A 20,013-nucleotide genomic window follows, 5' to 3' on the forward strand; every position below is an offset into this window, starting at 1 on the left:
AGAAAATGATGTGATTGACTTGACCCATCCATTAGCTTAGCACGATGATCGTTTAGTTTGTTGCTATTGCTTTCTCCATAACCATACATGTTCCTATGACTATGAGATCATGCAACTCTCGAATACCGGAGGAACACTTTGTGTGCTACCAAACGTCACAACATAACTGGGTGATTATAAAGGTGCTCTATAGGTGTCTCCAATGTTGTTTGTTGAGTTGGCATGGATCAAGATTGGGATTTGTCACTCCGATTGTCGGAGAGGTATCTCTGGGCCCTCTCAATGTGACGCCCCGAGACCGTTGTGCCAGGTGTCTTCCGGTGTTTCGTTGTTGTTGCCTTGTCATTTGCTTGTGTGCCGCATCAAGAGCGTTACAAGTTGGTATCAGAGCCTTCCCTGACTTAGGAGCCCCCTGCTTGATCGAATCGTTGGCGTTGTTGAGTCTAGAAAAATGTTTTGAGTCATTTAGGATTATTTATATCGGAGAGTTAGGAATTCTTTTTACTCCTCAGTTCCTTCGTCGCTCTGGTGAGGCATCCTGACGTAGAGTTTTGACTCTTCTCTTCTAAAAATTTCACTAAAATTTTTTTAGGATCACGCGGGTATCTTGGAATCGTTCCGATGGTTTTGTGACGAGAACATTGTTCTTGGTGCCTCCTGACATTTAGGGGTTGTGGCAGTGTCCCGGGGAGTTGAGCTCCGAGGTGTTGTCGTCACAATTTTGTCGTTGCAGTTCTGGAATACCTGAGTTTCGCCGACATCGAAAATCTTTTTTATGCAGTTGTTGGTGAGATAACCTCGATGCCACCCAGTACTGGGGCGGGAGTTCGGGAGTATCGCCATAACTCGTATAACGGATGCTTTTCGAAGGTTGAGGTAAACGATTTCTGAAGGTTTCTTGGTTATGCGTTGAAGGATGGATACAGCTGGATGTAGGATTTGCTAGTTTTGGGTGAGATATTATGCTTCCCCTGTATCCCCAACACCTGATTGCATAACCGGAAAATTTCAGGAGTTTATAAGTGGGAATTCAAGTAGCTCTTAGGATATCTTTCCGACAGATGTATGATATGAAATTGGGGTTCGACGTCTAGTGGTCCGCCTATCCATAGTTGGTTTTACAGTGGTCTCGTTGTGTCTTAAAGAGTCCTTGGCTATGCTGACTCGTGGACGCTTCGTATGTCATGTGCACTGCCTTGTACATGATGGTGTTGTACGATCGAGCCCGTGTGGGCCACACCATGAAAACTTCGGACGAAATCTCTATCATATGTTTGTTCCGGCTTATTTTGCAAGCCAATCCTTTGTTTTGTTCTTTGTTGTGGTATTCGAGTTGCTTCAATGTCAAGTGTTGATTCCATACCTTTTCTAAGCGGTGTTCGCATACTCCTATGTGAATACCAATCCTTCATGATAATCGAGATTGTCATGTCAATCCTTTTCAACCGGTGTGTTTTTCTTCAAGTGGATCCGATCATTTCAACGTTTGCAAGATCCAATCTCAGTTTTTTGTCAACGATGTTTGCTTCATCCGTTCCAAGTTGCCTTTGTTTTTCCCGCCCACCCACCCCTTTTTCTTCAAGGACTCATATATCTTAATAAAGTATCCATTTTATTCATGTGAAGACTCTTCGTTCTTGTCTTTGAATGTTCTTCTCCGGTGATGCTCATGAAGATTCTAACGAAGCCTCAAGTTCATCATTCTTCATTCTTTTCATCTCCGGTGGATTCAAGTCAAGATTTGTCGATTATATCCTTTTATCGTTTCAAATGCTTACTTATGCCGGTGCACCTCTTAATCTTCCACGCTTGCTATTCAATTGTTCCGGAGTGTTCAAGATATCTCGAAGATTCGTGTTTCCGCTCTGCTTTCGTAATCCTTTCAAGCTCTTTCGAGATTGTTATCTCATTCTAGCCATTTAATTCAACCGGTGCAACCTCTCTTTTAAATCTTTTCAACAGTGTATCTTTTTTTGACAGAAAGACTGTAGGGGAACCCCCTACAGTATAATTGGTGCAACGAACCCAACTTGCAACCTCTCTTTTAAATCTTTTCAACTTTCAACGGTGTATCTTTTGAGTGGGCCCTAACCCACAGGTCTTTTCCCAGGTTCTTACCTGACTCTTCTTATTTTCCCGGAGCTATCCTAAATTCTTTTTGAAGTTTGATGTAAGAACGAATCAGCATCAGTCAAATGTCTTTCCCCAAGATCTTTCAAACTCTTTTCATTGTTGGCTCAACCTCTTCACTTTCATTCTCCCAGGGTGTCTCATCAATTAATCATGGTGGTGTTTCTCGTCGTCATTCTCAGATTTGAAGACCGAAGAAGATTTTTCATCCATATCTTGTTCCATTCGCTTCAAGATTCATGGTTCTAGCGTCACGCCATCCTTTCTTAAGTGTTTTCGATTCTGACAATTCTTTTCTTCCTTCCGGAGCAATTCAGAAGTCTTTTCAGTTCTCTGGAGGCCATCAATTCAGGATTATTCATTCTCAGCTTTCATCTATCATTCTCCAAAATCATACCGGTGCATCGTTCAAGTATTCTCTTATCAGCTCGTGATCTCTTTGTTTCACTTGTATCTAAATTCTCTCAAGCATCTTCGTTCATTTGCTAATTCTTCCCGGTGTTTCTTTATGTTATCTTCGTTCATTTTCAATTCTTACGGTGGTTCGTTCAAGATGTCTCTTCCTTCATTATCATATCAATTCATTCGTTCTTTTCGATCCCGACCGGTGATTCATTGAAGATCTTCCCAAGTTTGATCTATACCTCTCTCTAATCCTTTCTACGAGAATAAGTAGTGTGCCAAATCCATTGGTTGTCATCAATTTAATTGGTGAATGATAAGCATAATGTAATTCTTATTCTTGTTTCATTGAGTGAATTCAATTCCTTATTCCGGAGGTTCATCATATCACATTCTCGGTTCGAGAGGCTTTATCTTTTCTTTTCCAAGAGTTCCAAGCTCTCGCAATTATATTATCACGGAGATCTATCTAAATCATTACAAGGTTTCACCTTGTGTTTTCAACTTCTCTTTCTTTTCGTTATCCTTTTGTTACCGGAATTCTTCATGGAGGCTCTACATGATGGCCCATCAAGCATTTAATTCCTTTTCGAAGTTTTCATCGAGATTCTTCTCTAAGGAGCTCAAGTATTCTTCATCTTGCATTCCGAAGTGCTATTCGTTCAATCTTATCTTTTGGAGGTGGTGTTATGTCATTTTTGATAATTTTCCTTCGTGTTTCATGATTCACAAGTTATCAAGAATGAGATATTTTAAATCCATCAATCTCGTCATTGGAGTTATCTTCGGTTATATTTCACCTACAGCCTTACCTAAGGATTGTTGCTATCTATGGTGCTCATAAATGACCCAAGTTCTTCACTTATCCTCCCGGTGAAATAGTTTCTCGTCTCCTTGTAATATCAATCCAATCAAATCTTTTCCGTGGGTGGCAAGTTGTCACCTCATAATTTTGAGATGTCTTCTATAAGTACATATCAAGCTTATCCTTTTCGTTGTTGGTTTTCCAACAATTCCGTTCGACCCTTCTCCTAAAGATGCTTTCAAGCTCATTTGAGGTAGAAGATGTTGTTTTCTTCTCCGTTCTTTTGATTCCATTCTTTTATCTCTTACGGAGGCATTGAGGTGTTGCTCTTTTCACTCATCATCTCGGATTGTTAGGACCATGTTCTTTTCGTGCTTATCCTTTTAACCGGAGTGTCGTGTCCTCTTTTCAAGTATCCTCTCATCTTGTCAAGTTCAATTCCTTCCATTTACAGGCGAAGTGCTCTCCAAATTATATCATTCTTATTCCTTCCCTATCTTGTTTTAACCAGAGTTTTGTGCCCCTTTGCTCAAGTTCTTTTCGCCTCATCAAGCTTTGCATCTCTTTTCAACCGGAGTGCTGTCCGAATTTGTTCTTCCTTATTACTCTTTCCAACCGGAGTGCTTTCAACTTTGTTCTTCCTCGTTCCTCTTTCCTAACGGAGTGCTTTCAACTTTGCTCATCTCCGTTGTATTTTTTCTCAAAATGTCTTAACCTTTTCAAGGTTCTTTGGTTTCACTCTTTTGTCAAAGAAGCAACTTAGTTTTACCTCTTCTCTTTCTCTTCCGTTTTCCCTCCGGTGCGATTCTAGATCTCGGGACGAGATCCTCTCGTAGTGGTGGAGTGTTGTGACGCCCCAAGACTATTGTGCCAGGTGTCTTCCGGTGTTTCGTTGTTGTTGCCTTGTCATTTGCTTGTGTGCCGCATCGAGGGCGTTACACTCAGTAATGTACATCACTATAAGCCTTGCAAGCAATGTAGCTAATGAGTTAGTTACAAGATGTAGCATTACGGAACGAGTAAAGAGACTTGCCAGTAACGAGATTGAACTAGGTATTGAGATACCGACGATCGAATCTTGGGCAAGTAACATACCGATGACAAAGGGAACAACGTATATTGTTATGCGGTTTGACCGATAAAGATCTTCGTAGAATATGTAGGAACCAATATGAGCATCCAGGTTCCGCTATTGGTTATTGACCGGATACATGTCTCGGTCATGTCTACATAGTTGTCGAACCCGTAGGGTCCGCACGCTTAACGTTCGGTGACGATCGGTATTATGAGTTAATGTGTTTTGATGTACCGAAGGTAGTTCAGAGTCCCGGATTTGATCACGGACATGACGAGGATTCTCGAAATGGTCGAGACATAAAGATTGATATGTTGGATGACTATATTCGGACACCAGAAGTGTTCCGGGTGATTTCGAAGAAAACCGAAGTGCCAGAGGGGTTACCGGAATCCCCCGGGGAAGTATTGGGCCTTAGTGGGCCTTAGAGGAGAGAGAGGGCAGTACCCTAAAAGGTGCCCCCCCAAGGGGAGTCCGAATAGGACTAGGGGAGGGGGCGCGGCCCCTCTTTCCCTCTCCCTCTCCCCCTCTTTCCTTCCCCCTTCTTCCTAGTAGGACTAGGAAAGGATGAATCCTACTCCTACTAGGAGGAGGATTCCTCCTCTCCATGGGCGCCACTAGGGCCGGCCGGCCTCCCCCCTTGCTCCTTTATATACTTTATATACGGAAGCAGGGGGCACCCTAGAACACACAAGTTGATTGTTCCAAGCCGTGTGCGGTGCCCCCCTCCACCATAATCCACCTTGGTCATATCGTAGCGGTGCTTAGGCGAAGCCCTGTTCTGGTAGCAACATCATCACCATCATCACGCTGTCATGCTGACGAAGCTCTCCCACGAAGATCTACTGGATCGTGAGTTCGCGGGACGTCACTGAGCCGAACGTGTGCAGATCGCAGAGGTGTCCTACCTTCGATGGTGGGATCAGTCGATCGTGAAGACGTACGGCTACATCAACCGCGTTGTCATAACGCTTCCTCTTACGGTCTACGAGGGTACATAGACGATACTCTCCCCTCTCGTTGCTATGCATCACCATGATCTTGTGTGTGCGTAGGGAATATTTTGAAATTAATACGTTCCCCAACAGTGGCATCCGAGCCAAGTTTATGCGTAGACTTTATATGAACGAGTAGAACACAAAGGAGTTGTGGGCGTGGGTATATACATATTGCTTGCCATCACTAGTTAATTCTTGATTCGGCAGTATTGTTGGATGAAGCGGCCTAGACCGACATTACGCGTACGCTTACGCAAGACTGGTTCTACCGACGTGCTTCACACACAGGTGGCTAGTGGGTGTCTGTTTCTCCAGCTTTAGTTGAATCGGATTCAATGAACAGTACTTTGCCTACAAGATGGAGGAGAATAGCTCAACGAGTGAGCATGAGCTCAAAATGTCTAAGTACTACAATTACTTGAATCAAGTGGGAGTTAATCTTCCCGATAAGATAGTGATTGGCAGAGTTCTCTAGTCACTATCACCAAGTTACTAGAACTTTGTGATGAACTATAATATGCAAGGGATAACGGAAACGATTCCCAAAGCTCTTCACGATACTGAAATCGACGAAGGTAGAAATCAAGAAAATGCATCAAGTGTTGATGGTTGATAAGACCACTAGTTTCAAGTAAAAGGGCAAGGGAAAGAAAGGGAACTTCAAGAAGAATGGAAAGCAAGTTGCCACTCCCATGGAGAAGCCCAAAGCTAGACCCAAGCCTGAAACTGAGTGCTTCTACTACAAAGGAAATGGTCACTGGGAGTGGAACTACCCTAGGTACTTGGCGGATAAGAAGGATGGCAAAGTGAACAAAGGTATATTTGATATACATGTTATTGATGTGTACTTTACTAGTGTTTATAGCAAACCCCTTGGTATTTGATACTAGTTCAGTTGCTAAGAGTAGTAACTCGAAACGGGAGTTGCAAAATAAACAAAGACTAGTTGAGGACGAGGTGACGATGTGTGTTGGAAATGATTCCAAGGTTGATAAGATCACCATCGCACACTCCCTTTACTTTCGGGATTAGTGTTGAACCTAAAATAAATGTTATTTGGTGTTTGTGTTGAGCATAATATGATTGGATCATGTTTATTGCAATACGGTTATTCATTTAAGTCAAAGAATAATTATTATTCTGTTTACATGAATAAAACCTTCTATGGTCATACACCCAAGGTGAATGGTTTATTGAATCTCGATCGTAGTGATACACATATTCATAATATTAAAGCCAAAATATGCAAAGTTAATAATGATAGTGCAACCTATTTGTGGCACTGTCGTTTAGGTCATATTGGTGTAAAGCACATGAAGAAACTCCATGCTGATGGGCTTTTGGAATCACTTGATTATGAGTCACTTGATGCTTGCGAACCATGCCTCATGGGCAAGATGACTAGGACTCCGTTCTCCAGAACAATGAAGCGAGCAACTGGCTTATTGGAAATAATACATACTGATGTATGCAATCCAATGAGTGTTGAGGCTCGCGGCGGGTGTCGTTATTTTCTAACCTTCACAGATGATTTGAGCAGATATGAGTATATCTACTTAATGAAACACAAGTCTGAAACGTTTGAAAAGTTCAAATAATTTCAGAGTGAAGTGGAGAATCATTGTAACAAGAAAATAAAGTTTCTACGATCTGATCGCGGAGGCGAATATTTGCGTTACGAGTTTGGTCTTCATTTGAAACAATGTGGAATAGTTTCGCAACTCACGCCACCTGGAACACCGCAGCATAATGGTGTGTCTGAATGTCATAATCGTACTTTATTGGATATAGTGCAATCTATTATGTCTCTTACCGATTTACCACTATCGTTTTGGGATTATGCATTAGAGATGGCTACATTCACGTTAAATAGGGCACCATCTAAATCTGTTGAGATGACACCGTATGAACTGTGGTTTGGCAAGAAACCCAAGTTGTCGTTTCTTAAAGTTTGGGGCTGCGATGCTTATGTGAAGAAACTTCAACCAGATAAGCTCGAACCCAAATCGGAGAAATGTGTCTTCATAGGATACCCAAAGGAGACTGTTGGGTACACCTTCTATCACAGATCCGAAGGCAAGATATTCGTTGCTAAGAATGGATCCTTTCTAGAGAAGGAGTTTCTCTCGAAAGAAGTGAGTGGGAGGAAAGTAGAACTTGACGAGGTAACTGTACCTTCTCCCTTATTGGAAAGTAGTTCATCACTGAAAACAGTTCCGGTGATTCCTACACCAGTAAGTGAGGAAGCTAATGATGATGATCATGAAACTTCTGATCAAGTTACTACCGAACCTCGTAGGTCAACCAAAGTAAGATCCGCACCAGAGTGGTACGGTAATCCTGTTCTGGAAGTCATGTTACTTGACCATGACGAACCTACGAACTATGAGGAAGTGATGATGAGCCCAGATTCCGCAAAATGGCTTGAGGCCATGAAATCTGAGATGGGATCCATGTATGAAAACAAAGTGTGGACTTTGGTTGACCTGCCCGATGATCGGCAGACCATAGAGAATAAATGGATCTTCAAGAAGAAGACTGACGCTGGCGGTAATGTTACTGTCCGCAAATCTCGACTTGTTGCAAAAGGTTTTCGACAAGTTCAAGGAGTTGACTACGATGAGACCTTCTCACCCGTAGCGATGCTTAAGTCCATCCGAATCATGTTAGCAATTGCCACATTTTATGATTATAAAATTTGGCAAATGGATGTCAAAACTGCATTTCTTAATGGATACCTTAAAGAAGAGTTGTATATGATGCAACCAGAAGGTTTTGTCGATCCAAAAGGTGCTAACAAAGTGTGCAAGCTCCAGCGATCCATTTATGGACTGGTGCAAGCCTCTTAGAGTTGGAATATATGCTTTGATAGTGTGATCAAAGCATATGGTTTTATACAAACTTTTGGAGAAGCATGTATTTACAAGAAAGTGAGTGGGAGCACTACAGCATTTCTGATAAGTATATGTGAATGACATATTGTTGATCGGAAATAATGTGGAATTTTCTGGAAAGCATAAATGAGCGTTTGAAAGGAGTTTTTCAAAGAAAGACCTTGGTGAAGCTACTTGCATATTGAGCATCAAGATCTATAGAAATAGATCAAAACGCTTGATATATTTTTCAATGAGTACATACCTTGACAAGTTTTTGAAGTAGTTCAAAATGGAACAGTCAAAGAAAGAGTTCTTGTCTGTGTTGCAAGGTGTGAAGTTGAGTAAGACTCAAAGCCCGACCACGGTAGAAGATAGAGAGAGAATGAAAGTCATTCCCTATGCCTCAGCCATAGGTTCTATAAAGTATGTCATGTTGTGTACCAGACCTATTATATACCCTGCCCTTAGTTTGGCAAGGGAGTACAATTTTTGATCTAGGAGTGGATCACTGGACAGCGGTCAAAATTATCCTTAGAGGACTAAGGAAATATTTCTCGGTTATGGAGGTCATAAAGAGTTCGTCATAAAGAGTTACGTCGATGCAAGCTTTGACACCGATCTGGATGACTCTAAGTCACAATCCGGATACATATTGAAAGTGGGAGCAATTAGCTAAAATAGCTTCGTGCAGAGCATTGTAGACATAGAAATTTGCAAAATACATATGGATCTGAATTTCGCAGACCCGTTGACTAAACTTCTCTCACAAGCAAAACATGATCACACCTTAGTACTCTTTGGGTGTTAATCACATGGTGATGTGAACTAAGATTACTGACTCTAGTAAACCCTTTGAGTGTTGGTCACATGGCGATGTGAACTATGGGTGTTAATCACATGGTGATGTGAATTATTGGTGTTAAATCACATTACAATGTAATCTAGATTATTGACTCTAGTGCAAGTGGGAGACTGAAGGAAATATGCCCTAGAGGCAATAATAAAGTTGTTATTTATATTTCCTTATATCATGATAAATGTTTATTATTCATGCTAGAATTGTACTAACCGGAAACTTAGTACATGTGTGAATACATAGACAAACAGACTGTCACTAGTTTGCCTCTACTTGACTAGCTCGTTGAATCAATGATGGTTATGTTTCCTAACCATAGGCATGAGTTGTCATTTGATTAATGGGATCACATCATTAGAGAATGATGTGATTGACTTGACCCATCCGTTAGCTTAGCACGATGATCGTTTAGTTTGTTGCTATTGCTTTCTCCATAACTATACATGCTCCTATGACTATGAGATCATGCAACTCCCGAATACTGGAGGAACACTTTGTGTGCTACCAAACGTCACAACGTAACTGGGTGATTATAAAGGTGCTCTACAGGTGTCTCCAATGTTGTTTGTTGAGTTGGCATGGATCAAGATTGGGATTTCTCACTCCGATTGTCGGAGAGGTATCTCTGGGCCCTCTCGGTAATGTACATCACTATAAGCCTTGCAAGCAATGTAGCTAATGAGTTACTTACAGGATGTAGCATTACGGAACGAATAAAGAGACTTGCCGGTAACGAGATTGAACTAGGTATTGAGATAGCGACGATCGAATCTCGGGCAAGTAACATACCGATGACAAAGGGAACAACGTATATCGTTATGCGGTTTGACCGATAAAGATCTTCGTAGAATATGTAGGAACCAATATAAGCATCTAGGTTCCGCTATTGGTTATTGACCGGAGACATGTCTCGGTCATGTCTACATAGTTCTCAAACCCGTAGGGTCCGCATGCTTAACGTTCGGTGACAATCGGTATTATTAGTTTATGTATTTGGATGTACCGAAGGTAGTTCGGAGTCCCGGATTTGATCACGGACATGACGAGGAGTCTCTAAATGGTCAAGACATAAAGATCGATATATTGGACGACTATATTCGGACACTGGAAGTGTTCCGGGTGATTTCGGAGAAAACCGGAGTGCCGAAGGGGTTACCGGAACCCCCCGGGGAAGTATTGGGCCTTAGGGGAGAGAGAGGGAAGTAGCCCAGGAGGTGGCGCCCCCCCAAGGGGAGTCCGAGTAGGACTAGGGGAGGGGGGCGCGGCCCCTCTTTCCCTCTCCCTCTCCCTCTCTTCCCTTCCCCTTCTTCCTAGTAGGACTAGGAAAGGATGAATCCTACTCCTACTAGGAGGAGGATTCCTCCTCTCCTTGGGCGCCACTAGGGTCGGCCGGCCTCCCCGCTTGCTCCTTTATATACTTTATATACGGGAGCAGGGGGCACCCTAGGACATACAAGTTGATTGTTCCAAGCCATGTGCGGTGCCCCCCTCCACCATAATCCACCTCAGTCATATCGTAGCGGTGCTTAGGCGAAACCCTGTTCCGTTAGCAACATCATCACTATCATCATGCCGTCGTGCTGATGCAGCTCTCCCTCGAAGATCTACTGGATCCTGAGTTCGCGGGACGTCACCGAGCCGAACGTGTGCATATCGCGGAGGTGTCGTACCTTCGGTGCTGGGATCGGTCGATCGTGAAGACGTACGACTACATCAACCGCGTTGTCATAACGCTTCTGTTTACGGTCTACGAGGGTATGTAGATGATACTCTCCCCTCTCGTTGCTATGCATCACCATGATCTTGCGTGTACATAGGAATTTTTTTGAAATTGCTACGTTCCCCAACACCTGCTGCCATTGAGTCAAGAGCCAGTGCAATGCCTGCCATGTAGATGGTTGTTCGATGGAGCGGCTCGTGATCGACTGGAGCCGGTTCATCATCGGAGTAGCCCCCAAGTCTGCCATTGTATAGCGGGAGGATCAACTCAGTGTCCCCGACCGATGACTCGCCGTCGGAGTAGACAAGGGTGTCCCCTCTAGACGCGGAGTTCTCTGCGAGATCAACCCCCTAGGTGAAACCGACGAAGACATGATCCCGACCGACTTGAGCCCGGGCTGGTCGCGTGCGCCGAGCCGGCTCAACGATCTTGGTGCAGATGTTCGGCTCGGGTCCTGATTCGCCGATTTTGCCGATCAAGGTATGGATCTTACTGAAGGGGACCCGGTACCCGTACTCGATTGAGTCAGCCTCGGGGCCCCAACCTGAATCGTCTATGTAGAGTTTGCAGCGGCGAGTCTTGGTCATGCGGCCGATTGCATATCCCTCGATCCCTGGGAGAGCTTCCTCCAAGAACTTAACACCACCGAGCGATAGTCCCGTGGTGGGCGCCAACTGTCGTGGTTTTGTCACGGCAGATGTCCTCAAAAAGGACTTAGTCGTGAGGCCATCGCAGCTAGGTAGTAGCTCGAACGGGGTTGATCGGAATCGAGAGACACGGGTTTACCCTGGTTTGGCCCCTCACGGTGGAGGTAATAGCCTACTTCCTGCTTGATTGATCATTGCTTGGGATCTAGATTACAAGGGTGCAACTTGGCTAACCTAATACTCGAGAGCTTGTAGCTTGGTCCTTTCTACCTCAGGGGCTCCCCTTTATATAGGTTGAGGCCCTGAGTTTACAACAGAGTTCGGATCATAGTTGAACCCGTGCCCTAATCTGTTTTCTAGTTATCTTACTTCCGAAGTAAAGGAAATTCCTTCGTCTCCTTATCAAACCGGTGTCCCAGGCACTGGGCCATGAGCCGGCTTGCTTCATGAGTCGCCCTCTAGGTCGTGAACCTCTGGTCATCACGGCCCGTATGATGAATCTGTTTCTTCAAGTCGCCATTGGATAGGGGTTATATCCCCAACGACTCCCGTTCATTCTTCTATTATGATGGTTTCGCCTAAACAAAAAAACCATCTGTGGGCTTGTTATGTTGTGCCCCCAGCACGTACTTTGCATATTTTATTTCCGAACCTTGTTGTTTGTGTGTGAATTTTCGTTTTCGGATTGATTATATGCTTATGTGCTTTATATTTATAATAAAGCGGGACACGATTTCCTTTCGGTAGAGACGCTCCGTGGTACAGGCACTAAGAGCAGCCTAGGTGTCAATGATAGATTTACATACGACCAGACGACTATTGGGATGCCTAATAAAGGGAGAGCCCGTTCATAACTTTGCTCTAGCTCATGTTCTTGCTTCCGTGGCCATGTTGGTGAACCAATTATGATCACGCATGCGTGTAGTACGTTAGTTATCCCCTATCTCTTGGAGTAATAATAGTTAGTCCACTGGCGGCAGTAACAAACAGGGTTGAAGGCGAAAAGGGGGCCGTGTTAGGCAGGTTCGCATGATTGGTCCGGCCGGCCGGTTAATCTATCATCCGGGAGACGGAATCATGGAGCTGGAGCTCCCTTTTCCGGCCACTGTCGGCCTCGTCCCTCCACTCACCGCCGTAATCCGCCTCCTCGCCGATGTGACCGATGCCGCCGGATGCACTGCATGCCACTTTAGACCGCGGCCATGCCAGCCAGCCGGCGCGTCCGTCGACACGTCGCCAGTGCGTTCCCGCAACTGGCCTCGTTAATCATGCAAGCCCGCACACGTTGCAAGGCGATGCGCCAACGTACGGTTCGAGAATTGACACACAAACACCGTGCAAGGGCAGCCCAAATTCCTTGTTTTGACTTTTTTTTCATTATTAGTTTAGCGTGATCTGATCCTATGTGCAAAAAGGTTTTGGATCTGATCTTTTTCTACCGCAATTGTCTTCGAAAAAGACCCTACTACCATGGTCTTTGACGGTGGATGTGTTACCCTACGTCATGGTCCATGACGGTAGGGACTTCATCTTTGGTTATTGCATGTGTGCCTCTATTATAATTGCATGCATGTCTCTACCGTCAAAGACCATGACGGTAGGATTTTTTGCATCGGGCATGATGGTGTAGGTAAGTCCTATCGTCAAAGGCATCAGCGGTAGGTTGTGTTATTCTATCATCAAAGACAATGATGATAGAAAAAGGATCAGATCCAAAAAGAAAATACACGTAGGATTAGATCGTGCTGAAGTTAAGAAAAATGGTCAAAACAGTGAATTTGTCCGCAAGGGCACTCGACGAGAGGTAACTTTTCGGACGCAGATTCCTTGGCGTGGGTGCACCGCACGCAGGGCAACGGGACAAAGACGGCAGAGGAATGTGCCAAGGGAGGCGGTGGCAGCCCGGCAGGGGCGGAGCAGAGCATGCAGAGCAGGTGACTGACGCCTCGTCGTCGTCCGCTCTGCTCAGCCTCTGCTGCGAGCCGACGGGGAGGTGAGGAGGAAACCGCCGGGGCAAACCGAACGGCGGGCCAATCATGCGCGGCCCGAGCCCCCGCGCGGCGCGGCCTCGGCAATTTTTTAGCCTATTCCGCGCGCGGCCGCGACGTGGAGCGCCGAGCAGCAGGGAAATTTTGATTCCCCCTCGTCGGGGACGGGGAATTTTCTGGCTTCAGACCGCAGATTCCCTGCTACTACTTGGGTCAGCTGCCATGATCGCCGGATAGATAGATAGATAGATAGATAGATAGACATAGACGGTAGATTCCCCAATAAACAAGTTTAGCGGAAACGCATGCACGTACGTAGGAGTACATGCACACGCATACGCGTAGGGTTTCCCTGCCTGTGCAGGTGCAGCGGAGATCACTCACACGGACACGATATGCCTGTGGCCGTGGAGTTTCAGGTGGTACGTGTACACTATAGCTGGTCCATCGGGGTTGTGGTGGCGACATCATAGGAGCGGCGCCTTATCCACGGTACGCGGAAGAGACCAAGGGCGGCACAGTGGGGCGGGCACGGGAGCCACGTCGCGATGCCGACGCCGGGCGCCGGGGTCCGGACCGGCCGCGCGTGGTCCGTCCGTCCAAGCTCCGTCGATCCCCGACCCGACCCCAACCCCAACCCGGCGCGCCACGGCCAGGGACAGCGATCGGACGATCCATCGACCACCTAAGAAAAGCCAGCACCGGGCGGGCGATGGCCCCTGCGTGGACCGAGGGTCAATCCAGGCACAGGCCAAACTGTGGGGCACTTGTGTTCCCCCTCGACGCCCTCCTTTCCAAGAGCACATGTGATTTGGACGCCTTTAAGGTGAACTCATAAAAAGCTTATCTCGGTCTAGTCATCTGGTGGCGGGCGAGAGCATGTATGGCCGCTAGAATCTATACATGTCTCCGGGCTCTTTCATGCACAATGTTTGGATCTAGCTAGCCTATAGCTAGAAAAGTATACTGCGTTGCACAGTGGTCTATAAAATGAATAGGGTGTTTTATACACTTATCATGATTCACATCCGCATTCACTTTGTAGTGCACAAATGGTTATCTCTTTCTTGCTTTTGCCATGACACAAATGGCCATCTCCAAAGTGTTATTACCTGCAAAGAAAAAAATATTCAAGCGTTAGAAACAAATAACTCAAAAATGTTTGAACGAAAAACGCATGAATTTGAAATGACATGTATCATGCGATCCTATAGGAATCAAAACCACATAAAAACTTTAAAGTTGTCGCTTGAAAAAGGAACCCAATCCTGGCGACCGTTCGCCAGGAAACGATGGCAAGCGCGACCCCCCGAGATGGCAGTTTACGTGGTTGGGGGTGGCGTTTTGCAAAACTGTCATGTCATTTTGTAAAATGTAGGGACTTTTGGGCATAAATTGACACCGTAAGATCTAAATCCAACTGCTCTGGGCATCCGATTTGATCCCACCCCAGCGGATGTTTGTCAGATAGCATTTTTGATGGAAAAAATGCATGATGTGTAGACACAAAGAGAAAAAACATGAGGTAAGACGTCATGTTTGGTTTCTTGCAAAATTTTCCATGCTCTATTCCATCGGAATTTCAAAGGAAAGTAGGATATGAACTTTTTAATTCCAAATGGTACATTACTTGGATGACATACTTTAAATTATCGTTTCCCTTTGCTCGAAACATAGCCTAAAGCTAACGGTTATACACTCGTGTAACACCTTAGCTAAAAAACACTAAAATTTTGCCCCACCTTAATTAGGTTCTAAATGTATACGTAGATACCACATCGGTATATATCTTACTTCCTTTTGAGTGGATATATATCTTACTGTCCATTCCGCTTTTCCCAAAAACGTTTACCTTGAACCAACAAATTTTCTTTTGCAAGTGTAGCTGAATATACACAAAATGGCGATGCAGAACTAAGTTTTTTCGTGTGTGGAGGCAACAATGTGGTAGTGTGGTACTAAGGGCAACTCTAGTAGAGTCGTCATATCTGCCCGATCACCATAATAATCGTTATTATGGTTTTTTTTTTCCTTTAAAAGGGCATTTTAGAGGAGTGGCCAACCATGTCTGGGATCACTGTAATTTATGGACTGCCCTCCATATCTGGCCTCCTGGTTGTCATACATGGCAACTCGGGGCTGCCTTTTGAAGCGCACTTCATATGGTAGTTACACGTATATTGCATGTGACGTGAAGAAAACTTCACGTCATCCTTCGCCTAACGTAGGATGGTAGTGAGGTTGGGAGATTAAGGGACAGAAGGAGCTGGAGGCCAACAAGGAATGGAAGAAGTTGTTCCACTCGTAGCTCTTCTTTGTTTAAAGCTTAACTCACATTTCGAGACTAGAGAAAAAAAAAGGAATGTACCATTGCCGATTGACTCGCGGTTATGGAGTGAACAAAGTTTAGATTTTTGTGTGTTGACCTCATAGTCTCCATATCTATATGAAGCACAGTACATATGCGATATTGAGACTGTCAATATGCCAACTCTACTAGAGTTGCTCTAAGTTGGCGACAGTTACTTCACTGGCGTAGGCAGCTCCTTCCTCCGAGAACAAACTAACATTACACGCGCGCTAACTCAATTCTCTTTTTAACCCGGACATAACCCTTTTTCATTAATAACTGAAATATCTGAAATACATCTATCCATAACCAGAGAAGAAAAAGGAAAAGCAAGTTCAACGCACCACGCGTTAACTCAGTTCAACGCTCCAAATTTCTCCTTGCATATCCGACGGCCGCAAACAAACGGTGACACCCAATTCACCCTGGTTTCGGTCAGTAGAAAGTGGCAAGGTTCCACAGCCCCTCGCGAGTCAACATCACCGTCATGTCATCCCCCCAACACACAACCTCACCTTCACCGGGACACGGCGAGAGAACGGTGCCCGGAGGCGCCAAGCTGACACCCCGGAGACAGCCGACGAAAAGGAGAGCACCGGTGGTAAAAAGATTCTTTTGTCCTCCACCGGCTGAATCACCACCCGAGGAATGTTACCCCCTCTCACTCGCTCGCAGCAACCGCACTAGCGCGCCATCGACACTATATATAGCGCGCCCGAAGCTTCTGTCTTCACCAAGCAACACATTCCCTCGCTCGCTCTCGCCTCATAGTCCAACGCTCCAATTCCCGGCCATCCTGCTAGCTAGCTCGACCGATCGTGCCCATGGACGGCGGCGGTGGCAACAGCCCGGACCTGCAGCCGGCGGAGCCGGTGCGGTCGCGGTGGACGCCCAAGCCGGAGCAGATACTGATCCTGGAGTCCATCTTCAACAGCGGCATGGTGAACCCGCCCAAGGACGAGACCGTGCGCATCCGCAAGCTCCTCGAGCGCTTCGGCGCCGTCGGCGACGCCAACGTCTTCTACTGGTTCCAGAACCGCCGCTCCCGCTCCCGCCGCCGCCAGCGCCAGCTCCAGGCGCAGGCGCAGGCGCAGGCCCAGGCCCAGGCGCAGGCGTCCGCCGCCTCCTCTGGGTCGCCGCCCGCGCCTGGCGGCCTCGGCTCGGCGGCCTCTTCCACGTCGCTCGGGCTGTTCGCGCACGGAGGCGCCGCGTACAGCTCGTCCTCCTCATCGTCGTCGTGGCCGCCCTCGCCGCCGTCGGTGGGGATGGTGGGGGACATGGACCAGTGCGGGGGCGGCGACGACCTGTTCGCCATCTCGCGGCAGATGGGGTACGCGGACGGCGGCGGCGGCGGCTCCGGGTCGTCGTCGTTCTCTGCGGCCGCCGCGCAGCAGCAGCAGCAGCAGCTCTACTACTCGTGCCAACCTGGTGAGCCCCGCCATGCCATGCATGCCTCGCGCTACCGATGCATGTTTTTGTTCCTCCCAAGTTCTCAACCATGAACAATTCGATCGCACATGCATGCAAGCTAGTTTACGAAATTTCTAATCAACATTTCGGCTTCTTCCTTGATCGGTCGATGGAATTCATTCATTCATTCATTCTTCTTCTTCTTCTTCTTCTTCTTCTTCTTCTTCTTCTTCTTCTTCTTCTTCTTCTTCTTCTTCTTCTTCTTCTTCTTCTTCTTCTTCTTCTTCTTCTTCTTCTTCTTCTTCTTCTTCTTCTTCGCTATAGATTCGGTACAAGAAAATCGTATTGTTTACTTTTTCACCTCTTGTTTGGATTATAACATCAGTGAAGAGATACCTCATGCATCATACATAAATCGGAGGCAATCGAATAGTTTCAACCAGAAGTTGCATTGTCTTTGCTTTGTTCTTGCATGTATGGACAAACTACAAGTAGTTTCGTGTACGTACTACTTTTGGATCATCGCCGTAATTCTGTTAAAGTTGTCATATATTATGTGGCTTCATTTTTAGTTTTAGTTTTCTATCTGGTAAATAGAGCACAGTTGTATTATTTGTTAAAATTCTGTCTCTTTGTTTTAATTGTTTGTTTCATAGGAGTACATGTTTTCAGCCACTTCTAAGGCCAAAAGAGACATGCGCAAGTCAGGCATAATTTCCCCATAATTAGCAACCAACAACCCCATTATATGTATGCTTGTTCTGGTCCAAAATATCATAAGTATTTAAGGCAATGACACAGTCTTCAGGATGAACTCTGACCATTAATCTATGTGCAAACATGTCGTCTCACCTTAAAAAACAGTTAGTACACATTATAAAATTTTAAATGTAGTAGTAAATATCAATTTCATTGCATGGACGCTTGTACTAGTTCTTTCTTTAAACTTTGAAATGTACTACTACTCCATTTTGGATGGGTGTGGTGTTTAATTAACTGTAACTAATTTAGCCATGTTGAACTCATTCCAAGTTTGTAACCACATTCTATGCTGCGTGCATTATATAATTCTATACTATAGTCGACGCACGCGTGCATATGTACTATGTTAAGCATGCCTGCTCTGAATTTTCCACATCAAACAGCTCATGCATGTTCAGAACAAGGGAACACATTAGCGCGAATATTGGAGGCGTACCATGCCAGATAGCTGATGGGATGTTAATATTTCTTAGAGCTTAATAGAGTATTGATGGTGATTTGTTTGCGTGCGTGCGTGCAGCGGGCATCACGGTGTTCATCAACGGAGTGGCGACGGAGGTGCCACGGGGCCCCATGGACCTGCGCTCCATGTTCGGGCACGACGTGATGCTCGTCCACTCCAGCGGCGGCCTCCTCCCCGTCGACGACTACGGCGTGCTCATGCAGAGCTTGCAGATGGGCGAGAGCTACTACCTGGTCAGTACTCAGTAGCACACGCTGAAAATGCATGCACATACGTATATGATAGACACATCCGATCAACACTAATTCGTGCAAAATGTGTCTTCTCATTGTGCTGTCTTGTAATTTCCTGACGATTGGCAGGTCGCGAGGTCAAATTAATCGAGCTGGCTGGTCGCTGATTGGTGTGAAATTTGAACTGGTTCCTCCGATCGTTGGAGACGGACGCATGCATGCTGCAGGTTTCAGTTAATCTCTCGATGCAAACGGAAGCTTCTTCTAATTAGGACGTACTGTGGAGTGGAACTGGCGACTGCACGATGGGTCGAGAGGCAAGCAGTCCATCAACCGTGCATGCATACGCCATGCCCGTACGTGCCTGGTCGATTGATATAGCAGCAGCTTATAGATATAGCGGCAATATACACTTATAGTGCACCATGTGTCCGGTCCAACATATATCCACCTATGTAATCAATCAACCAAACCATATGCATGCATACCACTGTCACTGTGAAACAGCATTGCAGCCGATGATATCGTGTAGCGTAGTCCTAAATTTCACCTCTGCCCGGCCGTCCGAGTCATTCTTTTACCTTACATAATTCCTCTGTATCTGCTTCGTCGAGATCAATGTAACGCCAGATAATACCACAGAGGAGATGTGCACTGTTTCTGCATGGCACGTACGTACAAAAATGTTGCTGTGCACATCGCCGAACCGTAGCTCGCTCGTAGGCGCGGAGATTCCCCCACGGCCACGGGCGGACGTGTCGAGCGACGCCGGGAACAGGTGGGTCGCAAGTGGCGAGCTCACCGCCCCGTGCCGACCAAAAGGAGGACACCGCGTGTCAAAAAGCACGCACACATGTCATTTTCCACCATACTTTTCTCCAACGCGCGCGCGGCCGGGTTCGGAGCTAGGCCTTGGATCTGGTGACCATGATTGACTAATCGAGCATGCACTTGCTCCTCCTCCTCCTCCTCCTCCTCCTTTGGGATCAGATCAGATAAACTACTATGGGTAGTGTAATCTGCCTTCCCTAGCTCATGGACTTTGGTCACCCGCAGCCTACCCTAGCCGATGTATGTCGGTCGAGTGGTGCCTGCCAAAGTGCTGTGGCGTGCATTATCAGTCAGGAATCTACCCGCTCCCCACTAGGAGTACTATATGTGCCAGTCAAACTTAGACACCACGGAAATTCAGTAAGCAACACGCACGCTTTCACGTCTGGCTAGCCGGAGCTTTGACCGCCTCTGCTCTCCGCCTAACATTTGGCTGCGGGGTTGCATCAAAGCTACCGATCGACCAA

The 20,013-nt window shown here is 46.0% G+C and overlaps 1 protein-coding gene across 1 annotated transcript; it reads left to right on the plus strand.

Moving 5' to 3' along the window:
• The first annotated feature begins 16,601 nt into the window (after positions 1–16,601).
• LOC119358936 (WUSCHEL-related homeobox 11-like) lies at positions 16,602–19,354 on the plus strand. The gene is made up of 3 exons (XM_037625316.1): positions 16,602–17,275; positions 18,540–18,715; positions 18,845–19,354. The coding sequence occupies exons 1-3, from the start codon at positions 16,672–16,674 to the stop codon at positions 18,860–18,862; spliced, it is 798 nt and encodes a 265-aa protein (XP_037481213.1). The 5' UTR covers positions 16,602–16,671; the 3' UTR covers positions 18,863–19,354.
• Positions 19,355–20,013: the final 659 nt, after the last annotated feature.

This window comes from Triticum dicoccoides, chromosome 2A, assembly GCF_002162155.2.
Source record: "Triticum dicoccoides isolate Atlit2015 ecotype Zavitan chromosome 2A, WEW_v2.0, whole genome shotgun sequence".
Taxonomy (NCBI): Eukaryota; Viridiplantae; Streptophyta; class Magnoliopsida; order Poales; family Poaceae; genus Triticum; species Triticum dicoccoides.

Excerpts from the sequence above, each read along its gene's own strand:
- LOC119358936 (XM_037625316.1), top strand. The coding sequence starts at position 16,672 with ATGGACGGCGGCGGTGGCAACAGCCCGGACCTGCAGCCGGCGGAGCCG. Across the intron at positions 17,276-18,539 it reads CTACTACTCGTGCCAACCTG|CGGGCATCACGGTGTTCATC; the intron begins GTGAGCCCCGCC and ends GCGTGCGTGCAG.